Consider the following 22143-nt stretch of genomic DNA (forward strand, 5'->3'; position numbering starts at 1 on the left):
GTAGAACAAGTAGTAGAAGTAGTAGCAGAGGTAGAAGAAGAAGTAGTAGAAGAAGAAGTAGTAGTAGAAGAAGAAGTAGTAGCAGAGGTAGAAAGTAGAAGAAGTAGTAGCAGAAGTAGAAGAAGAATAAGAACTGAATTCTTCTTCTGCAGTAAACAAGATAGAAAGCCACTTCCCAAGTCACTTGCTGCCTTGAGTAAAACCCAGCTGTCCTGGGGACAGCCCTCTAAACTAAGTAATATGCACACACAACCTCTCGTGACATCTAGGCAGCATTAACGTGTCTATTGTAATGTTTACTGGTCGATACTGGGGCCCGTTGACGGTGGAGTTTGTGAGGCAAAAAAAAAAAAAAAAAAAAATCACACATATGTTGGATTCTTTAAAAAAAAACATCACAGACTTGGACTTTAACATCTTTATTTAATCAGTTTGTCTCAGTGTCTTACCTTTCCGCTCTGCTGCCCATGATCAGCTACAGTTTTACAACCAGGACCTGCAAAACCACAGTAAATCAGTTTGACTTCATTATAAAGGTGTTCATGGAGGAATGCACCAAGTGTTGGGTAGGTACGGGGGGGGGGGTCTTTTAAGAAAATTATAGTTTTTGATCATTTTTGGGTTAGGTTTAATCTGTTTTAAATGTTTATTGATATTTTTTACTGTTAAATTATGATATTTATTTATTTAGGAACAGATACATAACTTTTATGAATTAATTGATTTATAAAGTGGTGCATCCTGTTGTAGGAGGAGCGATGGGTTGTAAAAGCTGGAGTTTGGCACCTTTTTTTTCCCCCCTTTTTTTTTCCCTCTTTTTTTTCAGGAGACTGGATAATTCAACGCAGACAGAGCCAGACTGGAGTTTTTTTTTACCTGCAGAAAGCACAATCTTAAACGGCCATAGACAAGTGCAGAATTTTAGCTTCCATTTTTTTTGTCTGGAAGACTTTTGTTTCCTCAAGCTCTTCTCGTTAATTATACAGTTTGAACGCCACCGCTGAAAAGACGTTTTTGTGCCTTTACTGCTTGACCAACCAGACACCTGCTGCAGGTAATCTACTGGACAATACCATATAGGTTGAACATAAACAACACAACACAATACATATGGACACAGCTGTTGCATCATCTTAGGCCACTATATATTTCCATTTGCTTTGTGGAAAATTGGCAGAAAAAAAAATTCTATGTTGGTGATGGGCAAACAAGTGTTTCTGGAAGAACTGAGTCTTTCCCACCAGGGGGGAAAAATTAGTGAACTTCTTGATGCTTCACTAGGGGCATCTGCTGGTCAAAATACTTTACAACAAGGAAATGTAGGAAGACTGTAAGGCTGTGTTTCATTGTGTACAATAGTTGACCCAATTAAGCTATGTAGATTAATCTGTTTATGCATAAAATTGTGTATTACATATTCAACATGAAAAGAACTTACTAGTGATGGAGGAATATCACTTCTGACTTGCAGTTCAGGTCGGTTTCCCATGGGGAAGAAAGTGTGTTGCACTGAACACAGGATTTGGAGGTTGGCAGTTTTAAAACCTGATTATCATGTAGGTATGAGACTGAAATCAATATTAAATTCAACATTGTATTATCTGATAATCCATATATGCACATAATTGTAAGTGCTATGTTTAGGGCTGCTAGCTGAAGACAAACCTGTTTTGAGAATTTTTCTCAAACATTTGGAAGATGGCCAATGGTTTTCATGCTACTGGCATCAGGAATGCTTTTTATCCACGTTAGCAGCATTGTTTAGTGGATGGCAATTTTGGTTATTGATCCAGACTGAAATATCTTGACCATCAGGTGGATAGCCATGACGTTTAGTCCAGTATCTGTGGTGTCATCCCCTGACTTTTCCTCCAGCCCCACCAGCAGGTCAGAGTTTTTACTAGTCTTGCAAAATATCGAAATTATCTACTGAATGGACTAGTAAAAAAAAACCAACAGGTATAGATATCCACGGTGCCTGGACAATCAATGCTACTGACTTTGGTGATCCCCTCTGCCACAATGAGGCTAACATTTGTTGTTTTAAGTGTAATATCTCAATCTCAAACTATTGCACACATTCATGTCACCCTCAGGCTTAATGGTAGTAACTGGTGATCCCCTGACTTTTCACCTGATGCAAACATCAGGTTAACATTTTAAATTTGTACAGTACTTTTATGACAAAATGCCTGAAAATTACAGAATGACTGTCCCATAAGCGTCAACTGTACCAAATGTAAGCGTGCTGACACACTAAACTAAGATGGTTAACATGGTAAACATTCCACCTGCTTAACATCTGTATCCTAGCATTGTGAGCATGTTAGCATGCTAATGTTAGCATTTAGCTCAAAGAGCAACTGTGCCAAAGTACAGCCTCACACAGCAGCTAGCACGGCTGTGGACATTTTCAGAAGAGTGCAAACCGACGCAGTTTGAAGGCTAATACAAACGAGTCTGTAAGGAGTGACTGTGCAGTGATGATACTATCAAGCAGTACACAAGGACCTAGAGTATGTCTTCTCTGTACACTAAAGACAATACATGGTTCTGTGTAATAATCTCCATTTATTTTCAAATAATTTTTAAATTTTGGATTATTACAGATCTCCTACCGTTATGAATCGTTAGTAATAGTAGTAGTGTCATTGGTGTCTGTATCATTTTTGATTTATTTGAAAGGAGTGATGAGCCAGGTTTGTTCTTAAGTGTGGAACATTTTGACTTCATCTCGCCAAATAACATATTTATGCGATGCTAGCAAATGATGGATAAACTCTGGAATTGTTTGGACAGTTGTAGTTACTGGTAGCTATTCCTTCAATAAAACGACTGTATTACAGGTCTAGTGCTTGCCGTGACTTCGGCAGACATGAGGATTATACATTCTAGATGCTGAGGCATTTTTTTTTTTTGCTCACTTCGAGAATTCTCCTCTGAGGCAGAATCAGATAGAGGTCTCACTGAGGTATATTGTTGTTTTTTATAGGAAATTTTTCTGAGATGTGTCCTGTGTTTTTCAACTTAGCATCCTAAACAATCTTCTCCATGCTTTTCTGATAGTCTCTAAGAAACAAGAACTAGATGACACTGGTGTAACAGTCCAACGCCCGTGTTGTATTGGACTCAATAAAAAGGTGTCACTGCCAGTTTTCGATAGTGTGTACCTTATGAAGGGAGTAGCCCAAGAACCCTCAAACACAGAGTTTAGTGTATGGCAGATTATTGGTAAAGTTATCATTTGTTGTAGCTGCAAGAAATGTCAAAAAAGTATATAGTGCTTTAGTTTTTGTGTGACGTAGTCATCAGTGATTGGTCTTTGACAGTGATTTGAGTGTAACCTTAAATGCCTAATGTTGTTGGCATAATGTAATGTTAGAATAATGGCTTCTGATTCAGGAACAGTACATGTTTGAAATTGAGAAAATGACCTGCGTGCAGTTTGGACAGCTCACATAGGAGGAGTTAATTGTGATTTCAGAGCAAGAGAAAGTTAACTTGGAAAAAAATATGGTAAAACCAGCTATAGCAGTATGGAAAAAAAAAAAAAAATGAAAGTGATAATAGGGGGAAAGCTCTGGAAAGGGCCAACCAGGAAAAAATGGACCACACTGAATTGGGGAAAGTAAGAGCAATGAGATGTTGAGCCAGGTGCATAAACTGATATTGCACAGGTGCACCATTTACTGCTGCCTTTTGATGAAAATTCAGTGGACATATTTTTTGGAAACATTAGAAAATAGCAACTGAAAGTACATGGCCTAAAGAAAAAATTGCCTCTTTTGGATCCGAGTGCTTTAGTGAGGAAAGTTTTGAGAGCATTGGTTTAGGGTAGTAAACAGAAATTTAAAGAACAACGTTTCGTGTATTCAGGTGACAAACTGGAGAATCAAACCTGGATTTCTGGAGGAAAAAGGAAGTAGTAGTAGATTTGTGTCTTAATTCCTGTGATGCCTGCACTTACCGAGAAATAAAAGATCTTATTTTACTGAGAGAGTTTATGGTTGTCATGCCATGCTACAATGAGCAGGAAACTATCCCAAAATGTGCAGCAGTTATGAGGTGGCTCATTGTACTAGGATTAGTAAAGTGGTTGGAAAAAGAGGCCAGATGATGAAAGAAGAGAACAGAACCCAGTGTACACTGTCTGAATGGAGCAGTTTTGAACTTTGCTAGAAGTGGCAAGGGGCTTCCAGTTGTCCATCAGGGTGTACTGCCACCAAAATGGCAGAGCTCTGTTGCTTCTAATGTTATAAACTGGGGCATAAAAGGAGCAGTTTCCCAAAACTGGATTACAGGTATAGTCTAGCTAAGCCAGTTGGACTGGTAGCTGTGGGGAACAGGGTTCATGATGACCAACCCCAATCACCCAGTCAAGTTAGCGATGCTGCAGGGGGATAAGTGGAGCGGCAGCGGAAAGCTGGGGTTCAGTTAAGGCCTGAATCCTTCTTCCTCTAGCTCTAACAACAAATCATTCTACCAGTACTAGCTGTTCGGTGACTATATGACATGAGTGGATCTCAGATGAAACAGGTGGCATCCTATAATGTCTTGGCCTTTAGGTAGGTGATAAACCTAAATTACATGCTGAGGAACTCACAAAATCTAAACTTTCTGTGCAAAAAAAGACTGTTTCCGCAATTAGTTCAGCAAGAATTGGTTCATTTGACAATCTTGTCACGGGAGTGCAGGTAAACATATCATGTTTTGCATCAACAAAACAACACTTCACAAAATCTGAAGATTTCAAAACCACAGGCAAAGAAAGCTTTAAAATGTTTTGCTTTACTTATCTGCATCATGATTCTGCAGAATGATCTGGAATTGTTATCTCAGTCCTTCTGCTCAGTTGAAATTATCAAATCCTCCACTGACTATACTTCAGCTGTATCAGCAATGGTAAACTTGAGCAATTGGAGATATTTTAGCATTAATTAGGCTTTTAACTCAAGATCTTGTATTTAATTACTAATTGATGTCGGTTTTATTCCACTATATCTTTTAATTCAGTTCCAGCTTTGTATGTATCCATGCAGAAGCAAGTAACTCCTTTCGGGCTATCCAGTAAAAGGTAGGGCATTACATAGAAACATTAGCTGTAACAGATTAGAAGGTTCAGGCAGGATGCAGGTAAACAGGATAACCGGTTTACAAGGTAACGGCTATGTCAAGACCACTAATGCAGCATGGTTGCGGACAGTATGGCAACCCCCACACACAAACACTGCTGTCTATATGGTAGACTGAGACACACACCAAATTAACAGAAGACACGTTAAGAAAAAACAAAATTGAAAAATATTAAGTCACAAAAATGCAGAATTCCACAAATTAACAAGTTATGAAAGTCATTTTATGAAACAAATAAATAGAAACTTATAACATTTCACTGACAAATTAAAGAAACAGAAAAGAAGTTAAGTGCTGAAACATAAAACAATTCAACAAAACAGATGGCATTTTTGCAAGAAGATAAAGTAGGTGTGGGTGCAGTTGTTTTTCTTCAGTGTTTCCCCTTTATTGGCAGTTGCTCTGCTTTTTGTCATGTTTCCACTGTTCCACTGCTGTTTCCAGGATTTATGATACAGTAATGTACTGTATTTTTGGGGGCAATTGTGAAACCAACAGAAGTTGAAACATGCATCAGTTTGCTATTTTGCTTTTTTTTTTATTTTTGGAACATTGCTTCCAACATAAAACGTAAATCAGCAGATACTTCCTTGTGATGTGGGTTTCAGTGATAAGCCTCTGGTAAAACAGCTCTGAGTGTGAGGCAACAGTGGTTTACACTTTATCTCTTCATGTCACAGGATGATATTGTGGGTTTCAGACCCACACAAAGCACTCAGAGATGCCAGACCAAATGCATCTTAAACCTGAAATAGCTATTTTTTTTTCTTTTTTTGGCCAGAAACAGGATATGAACACACAACTGACATCATATCACCTTTTAAGTTATATGAAACTTGTTAGCAAACAGTTGCTAGTTTACACATTCACATTATGGAGAAACTTTATCATTCATTTGGAGTCATGTCTGTGGCCACCTGGTGAATGAAACTCCCGAGGGAAACATTATCAATATGAGCAACCCCTTTCACATACAGTCATGTGATCAATTGTTAACAATAATAATTTTAGCTGCTTTAAACTGTGTTAATCTAGACGATTGTGTGTTCCTCTGGGTTTGACTGTTTGTTGTAATGTTGCTCTTTCCATTCCCCTCCCACTTTTTGATGGGATTTGTAGACCAAGTAGTAGTGTAGTGTCAGTTCATGTAAGGATTGCCCCCCCCCTCAGTTGGACTTCTTCCTGGTCAGGCCTGGCTAGGGTTTTTGGCTCCCCCCTTTGTCAGGGCTTTGTACCCACACTTAACCGGTGATTGTCTCTTGTGATATACACTGCAAGACAGAGGAGTGTGCTGGGAGCCTAGACAGAGCTCCACCTGTGTTTATATACTGTAAAAAGTAATACTACACACAATCTTAGATTCTACTGCTTGAAGGGATTGTGTATTTTCCTTATGTCCTTTCTATAGTTAGATGATGGATGAGTGTATAATGTAACCAGTAAGCTCTTACAGGAGAAGCTCCTTGAAATGTGATATCAATTTACAAAGACAGAATGTGTGTGTGTGTGTGTGGCTGCATTATCCATGAGAAGCTTTTTATAATTTGTGCATTTCTCTGTATACTTTGAACAGAGGCACATGCATACATGAGTTTGAATCCACTAGCATGTCTACCTGTGCGTGCGTCTAACGGTGTTTGTGGTGAGCCCGCCTTCGAATCTGCCAGCCAGTGGTTGTGTATGAAGTGTCGCTGATGGTGGAGACTATTAGGCCTGTGAAGGGAGAGCTGCTGTCTTCTCCTGTTCCCCACAGCTCATTTAAACTTCCAGCTGATGGTTGAGATTAAACGTCTCCTTGTAGAAGGAGGGATTCTGTGGCTGGACTTGGGCCGCTATTTAGGAAACCTGAATGAGTGAAAAGAATGTAAAGAACCCATTTAGCATAAAACAATGGAGTTGCAGTGGGTTTGCATGTTCAAACAATGTAACATGCCTCACGCGAAATACCACACATGTGGCCTGGTTTTCTTATACATCTGGCAGTCTGATTTTTAGGGTTTGCAAATGTCAGGTAAACATACTATAATGTCAAAAGTTCTAATAAAATTAATGAGGAGAACTTTGTCTACCTCCATAATTATATTATTTCTAAATCATTTTTTGTAATTGTCAATCATTTCTGCTGAGAACCTGTTTGCTAATTGCCTTATTATTGTGGAGTTTATTGGAAAGCTTCTGGAGAGATTCTCTTTATAGGATATCTGGATTGTTTGGTAGCTTATGAGTTGTTTTGATTTTCATCGGTTCAGTGCTTCAATTGCACAGAGTAAATGGAGAAAAGATAAAAGGCAAACAATATTCTACGCAACTGAAAGATTCATCAGATATTTAGATGTTCAACTTATCAGATAGCCAGTATTTAAATTTTTTTTTTTTTTTTCAACATCAAGATGTACACAAATTTAAAAAAATGGAAACATGGTGGAATTTAGAAAGCTCTCCTAATTACACGAAGACATACTGTAATACTTCCTGAAGAATAAATCCTCTCGCAATCAGCAAAACATGCCATGTGTTTTGTTCAGATTGTTCAGATGTAAGTCAGTTTCTTTAAATGTGGATGCTAAAGACAAGCTGCCTGTATTTATTAGTTAGTTAGTTAGGAACTTTAGCATCCATGTTTTTGCTACTGTAAGCAAGAAAGAAGGCCTTGTACTGAGGACTGAAGGATAATTATTCCAAGAAAGGATGGCATGAATCAACCCAAGAGAGCTGCTCGGAACCCGTGAAGTGCCATTATGAAAAAGAAAATGTGTCGACAGTCTACGGACAAATAATTTTGCACGTAATTCCAATTTTAAGTAGAAGTAACATCATGTAGCACAACCAAAAAATTTTTACCAACTATATATTTTTTTAACGTGACGCAGACAACGGATTCCTGTGCTATCATGTCCTTTAACAAGCCATAACACACCTCGACAGCTGCAGGGCAGCTGGTTATGACTGACTAGAACCAGGGCTGACAGCAATAGAAATGGAGAACATTTCATTGACTGACAGGTAGGCATGTCGGTGGGCTGCAAAGGCCTCAGAACAATGTAATTTTACCCTCAGAAGTGATATTTTGAGCTGCACCTTCTCACAACGCCAAAGTCTAATTTCCTCCTCCTGGGCTTGTTCCTTTTTAAAACCAACAGTCACACAGGCAGAAATCAGGCTTTCATTCCAGCACTTCTTTGGAACCCTCAAGTTTCATTATCACCATCTGTTTGATGTTATTTTAGTCCTGACATACAGGCCTCTCTTTTTTTTCTTCAGGCAACAGCTTACATAACCATACACTGAACACCTTGAATATGTCATACATCTCAATTTTCATTTTACACTATTAGATGTCATTGTCTACTTTTTCATGTTTTGGAAAAGGCGTATCCGAAATAAACCACATGTGTAATCTTGGTATTGTTTACCGATTCAGTCGCAGGTAACTTACGAATTAAATGACTGAACTTCTCCAACATTCTCAGCAAAAATAATCAGTTCAGAGACGTTGAAATAATAATAATAATAATAATAATAATAATAATAATAATAATAATAATAATAATAATAATAATAATAATAAATGTAATATTCACAACAATTATAATGTCAAAGAACTCCTGATTGTATTTAAAACTTTATTAACAGACGTGTTCAAGTGAGCCATGCTTTATATTTATCCCTAAAATTGATATGTCTATTTGGATTTGCCAGAACAATAAAAACTTTGTTGTTAAATTTAGACTATCTTGAGATTGGCGTGCTTATGCGTACATTAGTGGCATTGACCTAGTTACTTTTTCCTTTTTTTCCCCCAACATTTTATAAAATATCAATATCAACCGCTAACAAGCATTCATCAGTTACACGTTAGAACAATATCTTCCAGAGGTGAAGCGCTGTCCTACCGTGCCTGCATGTGTTATGAGCTTTAAGCCTTCCACTGTAATATAAGAATATATATCAGGCACCAGTACATCCCCTGCTCCTCTTTAGTGACCGACAAATAAAAATCTGATCCTATTTAATAAAACTTGAGTCAGACTCCTGACAAACCTTTTTTCATACAGATGTTTTTCTGTAGTGATGTTCTTTGGACACTAGGGTGCACTGCTACATCATAAAAGGACAAGCTCCCGTGGCAATAAAAAAATATATATATATCCACATAACCTTCAAGCAATAGACAAAGTAGGTTTTAATATAAAATAAACTGAAGCATCCATGTAAAGGAAAACTAATATAACTACTAACATGATCACTCTTGACCTGTCTGGCTGTCTGTATATTTCTTCCTCTTTTGGTTGGTATCATCTGCAAGCTCTTCCCTCTTCTCTCTGGCGTGGCATGAGACTGCAGAATTTGCACAGCTTTTCATAGTCATGTCTCCCAGCCCCTTTGAGGTGCAGGAGAATGGACACAAAGATTGTATCTTTACTTGGAGCCACTAAGATGTGGGTCCCTGATAACGGAGACACAAAATAGTGGGGTTTTTTTTTGTTAAAACCGTTCAGACAGATAACCCAAGTGTATACAAGTGAATTTAATGTTTGTAAGATAGGGCAAATAAACCCAAAAGTGTAGTGTGGTGTACTGTTCAACCCAAATTAATTCTGGGATTTGTTTTTTGCATTAGAGGGTCCCAGTGGGACTATTTTAAATATTTTGTGGAATTGGATCAGATAAAACACACAGCCTGCATCAGATAACAAATTGTATTGGCCTTTTTTTATGTTTTGGTTGTTTGTTTGTTTTTGGAAAAGTGTGCATTTATTTTCAAGGTCTACGTAAAATCATGAGCATATGCATTTGTAAGGGTGTGTTTGACAGAGCAGGAGCTCGTTCACAACAAACAAGAGCATAAATCAAAGCAGAAGCCCTTTTTTTTTTGTTGTTGTTGTGTGTATGTAAAGTAAAAATAGTCTACCAGCAATATCATTAAATGCCTTTCTGGCTGGCCAACAGTAGCTTGATATTGTGAACAATACATTGTTAGAAGAGTGCTGGCACTCTTAAAACAGGACTGACACACCTACAGATTACTTCATAAAATAAAAGCCGTAATGCTGTCCTCCAACAATGGAACGGTATCAAATTTAAGCTACCAGTATTCTCGACAAGATTATAGCCTTAGTCAGTGGTTACAAGGCACTATTGTTTGGTTATGTGAGAGTATAATCAATCTAAACACTTACCTTCAAATATGCCCAATTTCATTTGTGATCTTTTCAGCAACATCCCAAATCATGTTGAAACATATTCTTGGAATGCAACTTGATGAAGAAAACACCTACAACACTAACATTAGATACAAGTAGTCACTCGTCATTCAACTTCACTCAACTTGAACAGTCTATATTTACACGGGTGAGATACACTTATTTAAAAATAGATCATTTTAAATCATCCCTTTTTCCTCCAGTGCCATTTTTTTCCCCTTCTGTTTAATTGTTGTATTTATCTTATAGACTTAATATTTTAACTTAGTGTAAGCATAGTTACATACGAAACAATGAACCTTGTTGGAGAATCGGCGACACCTGCATATGATCAGAGTATTTACTTGATACCTTCGGTGAAATGACCTTTTATAATACACAAAAACAACTTCGGAGTTATAGATTGATTACATCAGAGTTCACCCATTTTCACCGGACAAATGTCCGAATCCGATAAGAAAAGTTCAGCCAGTAACTAACCTGTTTTTTTCACGTCAGCAACGGGAGACTGTGAAGTTTGAACGGGAAACGGGAGTAGTAAAAGCCCCCCCATCCCACCCCCCCGCACATGCATGATTATCTGACACTAGATGGCGCACCTGACCCGTGACATAGATTTCAGCCAGCTCAACCTGTTAGACAGACCGGCCAACCCAACCTTTAAAATCCACTCTCCTGTGCATAGGGCCAATGCTGGAGACGCCGACGACCATCACCAAACTTCTCACTAAATGAGGCTGCAGGCTCTGGATTCTAGAAATGTGAAATCTTCTCTGGACCGACGCGCCTACCGACAGGTGGGGAGCAGGGTCAAACCTGCGACGCCTCAAATGTCCCACAAAATAACAGATCCGCAGCAAGCGTTATAAACAAATTCCGTGCAGATGCGCAGATGAATTTATAACATCAGGGAGAGGTCTTCACGTCTACTGTGTTCCTGATTTTTTTTTTTTTTTTTGTTTTGTCATGTAGTAGCTATAATAATACGTAGCTCGTACCTTGAAATTATATGTCAACGTGTAACAAAGTGACAATGGATAAACATGTTTGGAACCCACTGCTTTTTGTTCCCAATGACTGAAGGGTGTAATCAAGCCGCTCCTTCTCTGTCGCCTTTCAAACGTTACTGTTGGGCGTCAGGTCAGAACTTATAACTCGGTCACATCTGTGGCTCTGGCTCCGGGATCGGGCTTTTGAGGCGCAGAGGGATGTTGACCAGCCACGCAGATTTTAATCTAAGTATGTTTGCAGGGTATTTTTTTTTTAACCTGAAGCTGTACGGAATAGATCCATCACCCACGTCTTCATTAGCTATTAAGCACAGCACATGAAGATAATTTACAGCAGCTGCGTGACCAAGTCGGGCAGGTTCTTTATCACTGTCTGCTCCGTGGGTTCTCACCCAGGATCTGTCCTTTTGGTTTGTGTTGCCGAGTGTTTAATAAACCCGCGTTGTAATCGCTTGGGGGCGTCGCATCTTGGTCCGATTACAGACGCATTGTCGCCTTCCGTGCAATAAAATGGAAGATATGCCCGTCGAAGGCGCCAGGTGAGCAATAAGACGGACCAATTCAGACAGCTTGTGTCATGTTTACACCTGTTCACCAGCGCCAGGATAGCTACACATTAACCAGACAATATACAAATAAAGATACGGTGTTGATAAACTCATGACTCGAGGAGAGGGGGGTCATTAAGGGATGGCACGGCCCTCGCAGGTTCCGCTCTGGCTGAGAGACGCACTCCGCCGGAAGGCGACGAAGGCCCGTCGGCGGCGTCAGATTCACGGGAGTCCTCTCATGCGGTCCCTTTTGCTGAGAAGTTTGGAAACCGCTTAGTCTGGTGCATTTCAAGGCACGAGGTGGAACATCGCTGTTGGTGACCTCAAAGTACTATTTGGTCAATGTGATTTATTAAAAAAAAAAAAAAGACACTGGCCATGTTGCCATTTGTATCCTGGGCCAAGTGATTTTCTTTTAGATGTAACTTCCAAAAAAATAAATCAGGATTTTTAAGAAAAAAATACAATCTTCCCCCCCTCCACTATCACGATAAAAACTTCCAACTTTAACTCACACGATACAGTATGAGAGGTGTCCCACCTTGCAATTGACGCAAAAGAGACCAATAAAAAAAATAAAAAGAAATAAAAAAAAAAACCCCCGCTCAATTACAGTGCGTGGCCGCTTGTCCAGGTAGGAATCCCAGGTAGGATCTCTGGGCTTGAGAGAGGGTCTTTGTGGGTCTGAGCGCAGCCTGGACAGATACAGTATCTCCACATGAGTTTACTGAAGTGGAGTAAGTGGGATAAGAGGCTTCTCTCATCTCACCTCCCGGCGAGCAGAAACTGTATGCTGCTTAGATTTTTTTTTTTTTTTTTTTTTTAACAAGACGTAAGGCTGCCTCGTTGAATGCCAGCCTTTAATCGGCTAATTTAAATTAGTAAAGGTGACAGTGTCTGTAGTCAGAACTAGCTCCCATCTGTGACGGGACCGAGCGAGGGAGGGACACACACTGAGAAACCGGCATTTCAATATTTTATTGAAACTTTCAAGAACACGATGTTGATGTTGTAAACTAGACATAACTCCAATACAACATAACCCACTGACAACTTAAGAAACACAAAAGAAACCTTCATATTTTCGATTATGCGGCACTTTTACGACCCGGTTCGCAAAGTATTTTTAATGACAGAAAAATAGTCCACTTTTGTCACACTTCAACAACACCTCTCTTGCTCTTCTTCTTCTAAAAAGAAAAAAAAAAGTATATATTTTTTTTCAAGCCATTGGTGCAGTGCGTTGTTGCTTTTTCATTCGTTTTAAACAGTAGCACTTCACACACGGGGACAACAAGTGAAAATACAATGGCACATGAGTGTGAATAACTATCAGTGGATATTTGGGGATGAATAAAGTCCATATTTTAAGAGGGGTATAAATGCAGATGGCAACAAAAGGATAATAGCCCACAAACTATCTTTACACAGGTATATCGACAATAAATTAAGAACAGACCCCTAGAAACAAACTACTCCGTTGTATTTACACGCAATAACAATATGAAATAATTACATAAATATTTTATATATCCCTATGTACACCTATAATCAATACTACCTTTAATTTTTAGTGTTTACTTTAAATTTCTGCTTCCCTTTGCCTGTTGGACATTTGGGCTAAATTCCGCATGCTTGGACCATAGTTTTGTCCCATAGCAGCAGTCGTGGATTTCAGTGGGCCTCTTCTGATTTTTAAAATTGAATGGAGAAAAACAATAATAATAATAAAAAAAGATAACCAAATTAAAGGGAGTGTGTTGATTATATTCAGAACAGAATATTTTTCCTACTTGTTTCCATTTTTTAAGCGTTAAAATAACATTTGCTGGGGTTTCAGGGGGCATGCAACGTTTGGCCAATCTATCAATTACTAGTGTACAACAAAATACAGCAGTCTTTAAAAGGTAGATCAAACGGTAGAGTAAATTCAAATGAGTCAAATCAATTCGGAGTGCATATTAAAAGACATTTCTCCTCGTGTACAATAAAGTTAGGAGACAGGACACAGCAGCAACTTCTCCTAAATCTGTAAGTCACAGCCATGCCAACTTTTCAGTTTCAATACTTGTACGGTATTCAAATGACAGGATAGAAGTGTTGTTTAATTTAACAAAAAAAAAAAATGAGAGGAAAAAAGAAGAACATACATATCAGATGTGTATTAACCAAAGTGCATTTCAGAAACTAAAACATCCAACAGTTCATGTTTTTTAGTTTAGTTTTTTTTTTTTTTTTTTTTTTTTTTTTAAACCTGCATGGATCTAAGAGAGTATCTCCCTACTGTTCAAGTCCTGATCATCGTCAACACTTTTCACTTTTCATGACAACAACGAAACGAGAAGCAGGTGGAGTGTTTTTTTGTTTTGTTTTTTTAAAAAAAAGAAAAAGAGAGAGAGAGGGAAAAAAAGCAATCTCTCCTAGGGGGAACCGCTCCGTGGCCTGTCCTGATTTGAGTCGAGTCCACTGACCAGGCGCTGGATGCTCTGCAGCTCGTTGGCAGCATCTTTCTCCGTGCAAGTTTTTGGGGACATGGAAACCGAGCCGGAGGATATGGTGGACGAGTGACTGGTCACCTCCGATGTGGAATCCAGGGTGACAGCGGACACTGGGCTGGCTGGGACAATGCCGTCCCCCTTCAGCTCGGTCCCGTTGCCGGTCATGGCGGGCATGGCGGTGGTGAGCAGGGTGCTGTCCGGTACCGACATGGGGAGGGAGTAGGGGCTGTACCTGAGTCGGGGGCGCACTGCGTTCAGGAAAGGGTGTCGGTGCACCGATGAGGAGGCAGCGGACGAGGCTGCGGCGGCTGCGGCCATGTATGTGTAGGGGTAGGGGAACAAACTTCCAAACGGAGACATAGAAATGCCCTGTGGAGAAACGGAGAAACGAGTGTGAGCCACAAGCCTGGCGTTATAGGCACCTAATACTATCACACAGCCCGAACACTTCGGTATAGGCTACTATAAAAAAACACACACAGAAAAAGGGGGAAAAGAGCTGGTTATGTATGGTGATAAACTCTTTTACCAGACTCCTGCATCGTGGAACAACTGCGTGAAAGTAATGCTTCAGAGAGCTTCAGGCATTTCTTCCGCCTTACTTTCACTGTCCTGTGTTTAAGATTTTTATTTATTTATTTTTGTCACACATAATAACATTAGTAATGAATCGTTACAAAGCAAATGGCACCGTCTGACACTTAGCGTATAGACAACAAAACAAGCAGATCTGATATAAGCAATGCAGACTCAGTCGGTGGTGCCTTCAGTGCCTCCATTCACTTCGGTCTTTCGAGGATCTGGTCCTAACAAAATATTCTGCAGCAAAACTTTACCACCCAGTATGCAAACAGCTTTGTTGCTTGTTCAAGAATTTGTAATACAAATTTTTAAAAAAAATCCTAATATCTTGTGCTGCAATCAAACAGGGGAAGATGCAATAAGACTTGTTTTGACAATACATGGACAAAGACAAATTTGTTGTCAATTAAAACGTGTTTCCTTCTCTGAGCCAATGAGGCGTTTTTAATACTTTTCACCTTGGCTCTAAAAGACACGTAATGAACTCATATCAAAAAGACTGTCCAACACCTCTAGCTGTGGGCAAGGCGGTCTCTGTCTCTCCAAGTCTGTTTCGCTTAACGAATGTTAGTTAGGCTAATATCTACAACAAACACGGCCAAGGTAGAACAGAGAGGTAAATAAATGCGGTCTCTTACAGCCTTGACAGTCAAAATGTGGTTTCCTAACTTTACCCTGAAAACTAGCCTATTTGGCAATAAAACGAAATAAACGCGCACAAAAGCGCACACGAGCAACCACATCCACACGTTCTCACTCTTTCTCCCTCACACTTGTGTGTAAAAACACACACATAAAGGGGAGGGGGCGAGCATTAAAGGCATTTCTACATTAAATCTGGCATATAGGCCTCCGAGGCCGAGGCTATAGTCTGCTGTATATAACCCAACATGTGCTTTACGCGTGTTTACGAGTAGGCCTAAGCCCATGAAAACAGGTTTTTACCTGCGACGCCAAGACATGTTGCTGCAGATGAAAGGGTAGGCTTGGCGCTCCCGTCAAGCTTTGCGGTGATGATGCCAAGCTGGTCGTGTCCATGGTGCTCACCCCTCCCGTGGACACAGCTGCCAACAGTGGCCCCATGCCCGCGGCCATGTTTGAGAATGCACCTCCCATGCTGAACTGACTGGGGTGCAAGAGAAACGGATGCGCGTTCCCTAAGTGATTGAAAAACTGTCCTGTGAGACCTGTTGGAAATCCAAAATTGTGCAAGTGGCTGTGGCCAATGTGCGCGCTGTCAGTCTGAACAGTCAAAGGCATGAAACTGTCCTTGCTTATTGACCTGCACTCGTCCGCTTTGGGCTGTTCCAGGCTCGGGCTCTTGAGGTCTTCTCCAGAGCGGGTGGTACTGGAGATGACGGTGATGGGGCTCTGCCGCGAGTCTGCCTGACTTTTCTCAGTCCTAGGGCCGCCGTCGCGGACCCTGCTGGTAGAATCGCTGCTACTAAAGGGATGCCCCTTAGCCGGGCTCGCCTCATGATCCTTCCCGTCCTCCGTAGTCGTGGAAATCTTGCTGGAGTCCGGGCCATCTTTGATGTGTCCATCTTTGCTCTCATCGTCGCTATCCTCATCGCTGTCGCAGAAATCTGCACAGGGAGGAGGAGTGGGATATCAGTTAGCCCTCTGCACATTGGTGAATCTTGAAAACAATAGCCCCCATTATCAGCCATATTGCCGTTGGCTTCCACAGGTGGAATAAGCGATAGACCTGCAGGACACTTAGGTAGGAGTCCACATTTGGGGACCAGTGTGATGAACTGAGTCAGTTCAACAACAAAACATCTATAACGTTCATCCCCCATTGTTTCCAGTACTATGTGGGTGCGTCCTACACATTAATACATGGCAGTGGTTTTTAAAATGTATTTGTACCATGCATTTTTTTTTTTTTTTACAGATAAACTGGAAATGATTAGTAGCAGACTGATATCTTGCTTCTGGATAGATAATTGTGTCATCATTTAGCGAGCGTATTCATTTTCCGTAATGATTTATTTCATCTCATAAGACAGTCAACGCAAATGGACTGCTCTCTCTGTTTTCCCAGTGTGCATGGGCTGAATATGAGTGATCAGCTAATGTTAAAAGCTGCTCACCGGCCGTGACTACTTTTACATTCATAAGGTTTACTCTCATCCTACACATTACACATTCCTCGTCAAGACACTTGCCACAGGAGAACTTTTACGACCTTGACACACGACTTTGTGTGCCTGACTGTGGGGTCTCTCAGCCTACCTTTCAGGTGCGGGGGGCCCACGGTAGACACGGCAGGGGACGAGGCCTGGCCGAAGCACTTGAAGGAGGTCTGCTCTCCAGAGGAGTCGTCTGAAGCCCCGTTCTCCTTTTTCTGCTGCTCCTCGTATGAACGCATGGATTGCAGAGCCAGCTGTTTCCTGTGCAGGGGTACTCGGGTTATTATGAGCGGTGGTCACAGCTCACAGGTCAGAAGCCATATCAGCCGCTGCACGAATAGCATGGACGACTGTTTAGGCTGGAGACCTGAAGCGATGAAGACCCTGACTGACTCACCTACGCGGCAGGTGAGAACACGAAATCTAATTCAGTGGCACTGCTTTAGGAGGCCCGCAGACGTGCATCTATCTCGTCACATTGCACATTTTCAGTGCAAGCGCAATCACATTTTAGAAAGTTAAAGTTTTGGCAAAACTCATACTGCAAAAATACTGATCAACAAGTGAAAACGGCAATGAAAGCTGTTCCTGTTCCACTTTCTATTCCACACCACCAGTGCTATAAGAAGAATATAAGTATGATAGTCAATTCTAGCCTATTAAGGTATTTGATTAGAAACTGTGAAGAGTCAGACTCCCTGCGAGATCTTACGATATCTGAATTATTGTCATTATTATGATTTGTCTTACCTCTTTTCCCGCCTCCCATTGCCCGTGTCACGGAATCCTTTGGCAAATGGATTATGGTCAATTTTCAGCTGGGTTATCTGAAATAATTAAAACGGCGTATGAATATTAACAAATACTTCACCTCCATATATTGTTCTCATTCAATGTGTGTCTTTAAAATTGCAGGTCGAGCCCCAAACCTGAGGCTAATTTCTGCAGGTTTGCAATACATCAACAGGCTGATACTGCTACAGCAGCGAGGCTTTGGAGATAAAGGACACAGAAAACAAAGAATACAGGCGCACACAGGAGTCACGAGTTCCCACTTTGGCACGTTTTTCCATGCGAGTGAAATATGCTGGGGTTTTTTTTTTTTTTTTTTTTTTTTATAAACGTTTGCAAAACTTTACTCCCACACCACTTCCTCTCCATCTCCGGCAGTCTCACCACTACACATGGGAGGGGGGAGGTGGTGCCATCGTTTCCCAACGATATCAAAGCGCTGAGGAGATGATTTTAATTATTTTTTATGTCTTACAGAGAATAAAATGTTACCATACAGCACAGTCTTACACAACCAAAATGCTCTTCCCCCTTTTTTCTTTTTCTCCATTCAACCGCACAGTGTTGCCCCTCTTCTTTCTCTCAATTGTTAACCCCCAACCCTGTTAGCTTTTCGCAAACACACACACACACACACACACACACACACCCATCCACCCATCCATACACACACACACACGCACCCACACACACACACACACACACACACACACACAGAAATAGAGAGAGAGGGGAGAGTCTGGGTCTGTGCCAAATCCTTTCCACGTGATTAAATAAAAGGCAGATAACCTGTATAACATTCCTCAGAATTATTAATTTCTTACCACAGGCTGGTAAATATGGCACTTACTCGCAACCCCCCACCCAACCTAACACCCCCCTCCCCCCCAACGCACCCCCCACCCGACTATGATACTCTCACAGGCTCAAACAAATATGACATCTTTCATATTTTATGACAACAAAATGGTGCAGAGCATGAAAGACGGAGAGGGAAGCGGCTGTGACAGCGCGAGCGACACACCAGCTATATTTTAGGAAATATTCAGCATATAACGTTAAGCCTATGGGCAATAATCGTGCTCACCTTGTCATTTTGATAAGCAGTCACGGCAATGAAATCCGTTTCAGGAAAAACGTAAGTCCTGAAGGTACTGTACGGGAGTTTGAGGATGTCGTTGGCCCTCACGATGTGAAATCGAGGCTGATATTTGTGCATGGAGTTAAGAATGGTCTGCAACACGGAAGCACCAAAAAAAAGGGAGAAAAGCACAAACAAACAGACAAAAGATTAGCGCAATATTCAGGATACCGACACTGGTGATCGTTCTGTTACAGAATACACGCTTACGTTGGACATTTTCTCAAAATCGTAATTTAACTTAGAAATCACAAGTCATATCATTAGGAGGAATTAAACCCAATAAATAAATTTGTATTGTAAAAAAGGCAAATAATTTTAAAAACATCCTGGGAATGATTTTTGCTGGAATATTCGGCCAGTTCAAGTAAAGCGTTTACACAGCATGGCTAGACTGAATTGTCTGGATTAATAATTACAGTAATTATACATATGCAGTAATAAAAAGTGTTAGTGGACATTTGACATTTCATTTTTAAAATTTTGTAATGATGTACTGTCTTGGCCAGGTCTCCCTCAAAAAAAAGAAAAATAGAACTTCAATCTCATGGCCCTCCCTATGCTTAAGTTAGAATAAAATGCAACTAAAAACATCAAAATGTAAATTATTAACACATGTGGATACTAAAAGGGTAAATTGATAAATAGGAAAATTGACATACATTAGTTGAACTTACAAATCCATGCTTGTCGGAGATGTTATTTGTCAGCTTGAGTTTGTGAAAATTGACGACTTTTGACATCCACTGTTCACCAGTAGCCGGACTGTCCGGGTGAATGTACATCCTCTTTGGCATTTCGGGGTCGGCCTTCCCTGCCACCATCCAGCGGGAGTTGTGGAATTTGTACCTGCAGTCGTCGGCTGCAACTATATCCATCAGGAGAATATATTTGGCCTTCTTGTCCAGACCGGTGCACCTCACTTTGAACGGGGGGAACATCCGCCTGCGACAAAGGGAAACAACAGATGATGAGCACCGGTGTAGTTGGCAAATAAAAGTCTGGGTAAAATTACTCAACAGCAGAAACGGAGACAAAACCGGTGGTATTTTTAGACGGACATGAATACGCGCCTTTTCATCGTAAAGCCTTCTTAAAGCGTGTTGTGTCAGCTCGATAAGTTCAGGGATGTAGCCTACAGCCTGCTCTTGTTTTATCTGCCCAAGATAAGTCCGCCGAAAAAGTGTGTGTGTGTGAACTGTCCACGCGAAAAGAAATTTGCGTAAACCCCACAGAAATGTGTTCTCCCTTCCCTATACCAAACATTAGACTACACGACAGCACGTTAAGGCTCTATGAACGGTGTCTTGATTTTTTTTTTTTTTTTTTGAATGCCTCGAAGGCCTACACACAGATACAGCGGCCATCTTTTCACCCTGTCACCGTGGTGATGACGAAAATTATTTCAGCCAGAGCTCCACACGCTCAACGCTGACATTTCAATGGATTGACCCTTCAACGCAAAGTTGGGACCAGCCGGGCACGAAAATCAACGCTGGGGTTATGGAGAGCGTGAGCGAGCCACCATTTTTCTATCAGGCAGTTTCTACAGACCCACGAATTTTGAAAGCTGCTGTAATTTGAGGCTTAATATTAACAACACAGCAGCTGCAGACCTAATCACTTTTTTATTTTTATTTTCACAAAATATTACAACCAACAACTGATTCCCCATCATTACAGACATGTTTGTCAACAGTTTTCCGCAGACCTCTGGCTTTGCAGGCTGCATGAACACACAGGAACTCTCAGTTTGATCTCATTTTTCTCTATCAAGCTAAAAAAAAAAATACATATATATATATCTACAGATTACTTTTGGGACATGCTTTTATTTTGTATATGCAAACCTATCGTGTGATTAAAATACATATCTGCAGGGCGTTTGTGGGACAATTATGCTGCAGTGTAAATTTAATTTTATTCAAATCGAAGAGATGAAAGAGCAAGACTCGAGAGCGTTGCATGAAATATCCAGAGGAACTATAGAGATATACCTAACTCGAGGTGGCATGTGTATTAATAAATACCTATATGTATCTGTGTATACTTACAAATCCCTCCGCGAATAGTTATCAGTGTGTACAACCGGCTTCTGCATATCGAATAATATATTTGGGGGATTAACACACGAAAAAATCACTTTCACCTTCCGGATTTTGTGATCACCATCTCAGTGCCTCTCTTGTGGAAGAGTTCCCAAAGCTCCTTGGCTTCCAGGTGAACTTTAGGATCGTCCTCCACCTCCTCTTCAGGCTCCAGAGTCTTGAGAGGCCTGAGGTGGGCAGCCGCAGCTTGATGCCCCAGCGAGGAGAAGTGGAGGCCGGTCTCCGCGGCTCCCATCAGCTGGTCCATGATCGGCTTTCCCAGGGCGCCCGGCAAAGAGAGGGAGCCGCTGGGCGGCAGAGCCAGGGCCGGGAAGAAGGGAGGCTGGTGACCCAGCATTGCACTCATGGCAAATTCCGGACCCCGGTGAGGTATAAACGGATGATATGCCATACTTGATCCTTGTATGACTGGATCTCTCATCAGGAAGTTCATCCAAGTGCAGGCAACAAATGTAGACGACCGGTCGGATGTGAAACAGTATTTCTATCAATAGTAACGTCTGCGTACAAGAGGAGCAAATGAAGACAAAAAAAAAAAAAAAAAAAAAAAAAGTAGAGGAAGAAACAATAAATCTGAAGTTGGAAAGCTTCGGAAATTCCTCTTTCAACTCTGTAGAAATAAGCATCCACCTTTTTTCAGAAGTTGACGGGAAATCTCTGCAGTCCTTTGCTGAATGTGGATCAAAACTCTGCGCAGAGAAATGTGAAAATGTTCTCCATTAATCTTCAGGAGTGCTGCGAGACCGATTTTCTTCAGAGGTTGACGCGCATCGGACACCCTTCTGTGTCTCGCTGGCTTGCGGACATTAGTCGAATTAAACCAACTCGGGTGAGTCACTTAATTGACTGCAGTGCATTCTTTCTCTTCTGCTGCTGTTTACAATATCGGCATTCCTGTTAAAATGCGTTCCTTCTTATTGGCCTCAGTCCTGCAGCGAGGGCGACGTGTTGAAATATTTCGATAGCGCCGAATAATCCCCCTGCCTTTA

General features: G+C 40.9%; 1 protein-coding gene and 1 long non-coding RNA gene across 3 annotated transcripts; one reads left to right on the forward strand and one right to left on the reverse strand.

Moving 5' to 3' along the window:
- The first annotated feature begins 815 nt into the window (after window positions 1–815).
- LOC120806881 lies at window positions 816–18222 on the forward strand. The gene is made up of 4 exons (XR_005709751.1): window positions 816–1054; window positions 11023–11134; window positions 17212–17521; window positions 18029–18222. It is a non-coding gene; the product is annotated as an uncharacterized LOC120806881 (long non-coding RNA).
- On the reverse strand, window positions 12894–21668 carry tbx3a (T-box transcription factor 3a). 2 transcript variants are annotated; one of them, XM_040158400.1, is made up of 7 exons: window positions 21196–21668; window positions 19724–19991; window positions 18993–19139; window positions 17864–17940; window positions 17217–17374; window positions 15924–16564; window positions 12894–14765 (listed from the first exon to the last, which is right to left on the reverse strand). In XM_040158400.1, exons 1-7 carry the CDS (start codon window positions 21585–21587, stop codon window positions 14319–14321), a joined length of 2130 nt encoding a protein of 709 aa, XP_040014334.1. In that variant the 5' UTR covers window positions 21588–21668; the 3' UTR covers window positions 12894–14318. The 2 variants fall into 2 exon arrangements, with proteins under 2 accessions (XP_040014334.1, XP_040014333.1); XM_040158399.1 differs by having other exon boundaries at window positions 19709–19991.
- Between the last annotated feature and the right edge of the window lie 475 nt (window positions 21669–22143).

The sequence above is a fragment of the Xiphias gladius genome, chromosome 20 (genome assembly GCF_016859285.1).
Source record: "Xiphias gladius isolate SHS-SW01 ecotype Sanya breed wild chromosome 20, ASM1685928v1, whole genome shotgun sequence".
Taxonomy (NCBI): domain Eukaryota; kingdom Metazoa; phylum Chordata; class Actinopteri; order Istiophoriformes; family Xiphiidae; genus Xiphias; species Xiphias gladius.

Excerpts from the sequence above, each read along its gene's own strand:
- tbx3a (XM_040158399.1), bottom strand. The coding sequence starts at position 21,587 with ATGAACTTCCTGATGAGAGATCCAGTCATACAAGGATCAAGTATGGCA. Across the intron at positions 19,140-19,708 it reads GATTTGTAAGTTCAACTAAT|ACCATTCTTAACTCCATGCA; the intron begins GTATGTCAATTT and ends TCCGTGTTGCAG. Across the intron at positions 16,565-17,216 it reads GGGCCCCCCGCACCTGAAAG|ATTTCTGCGACAGCGATGAG; the intron begins GTAGGCTGAGAG and ends CTCCCTGTGCAG.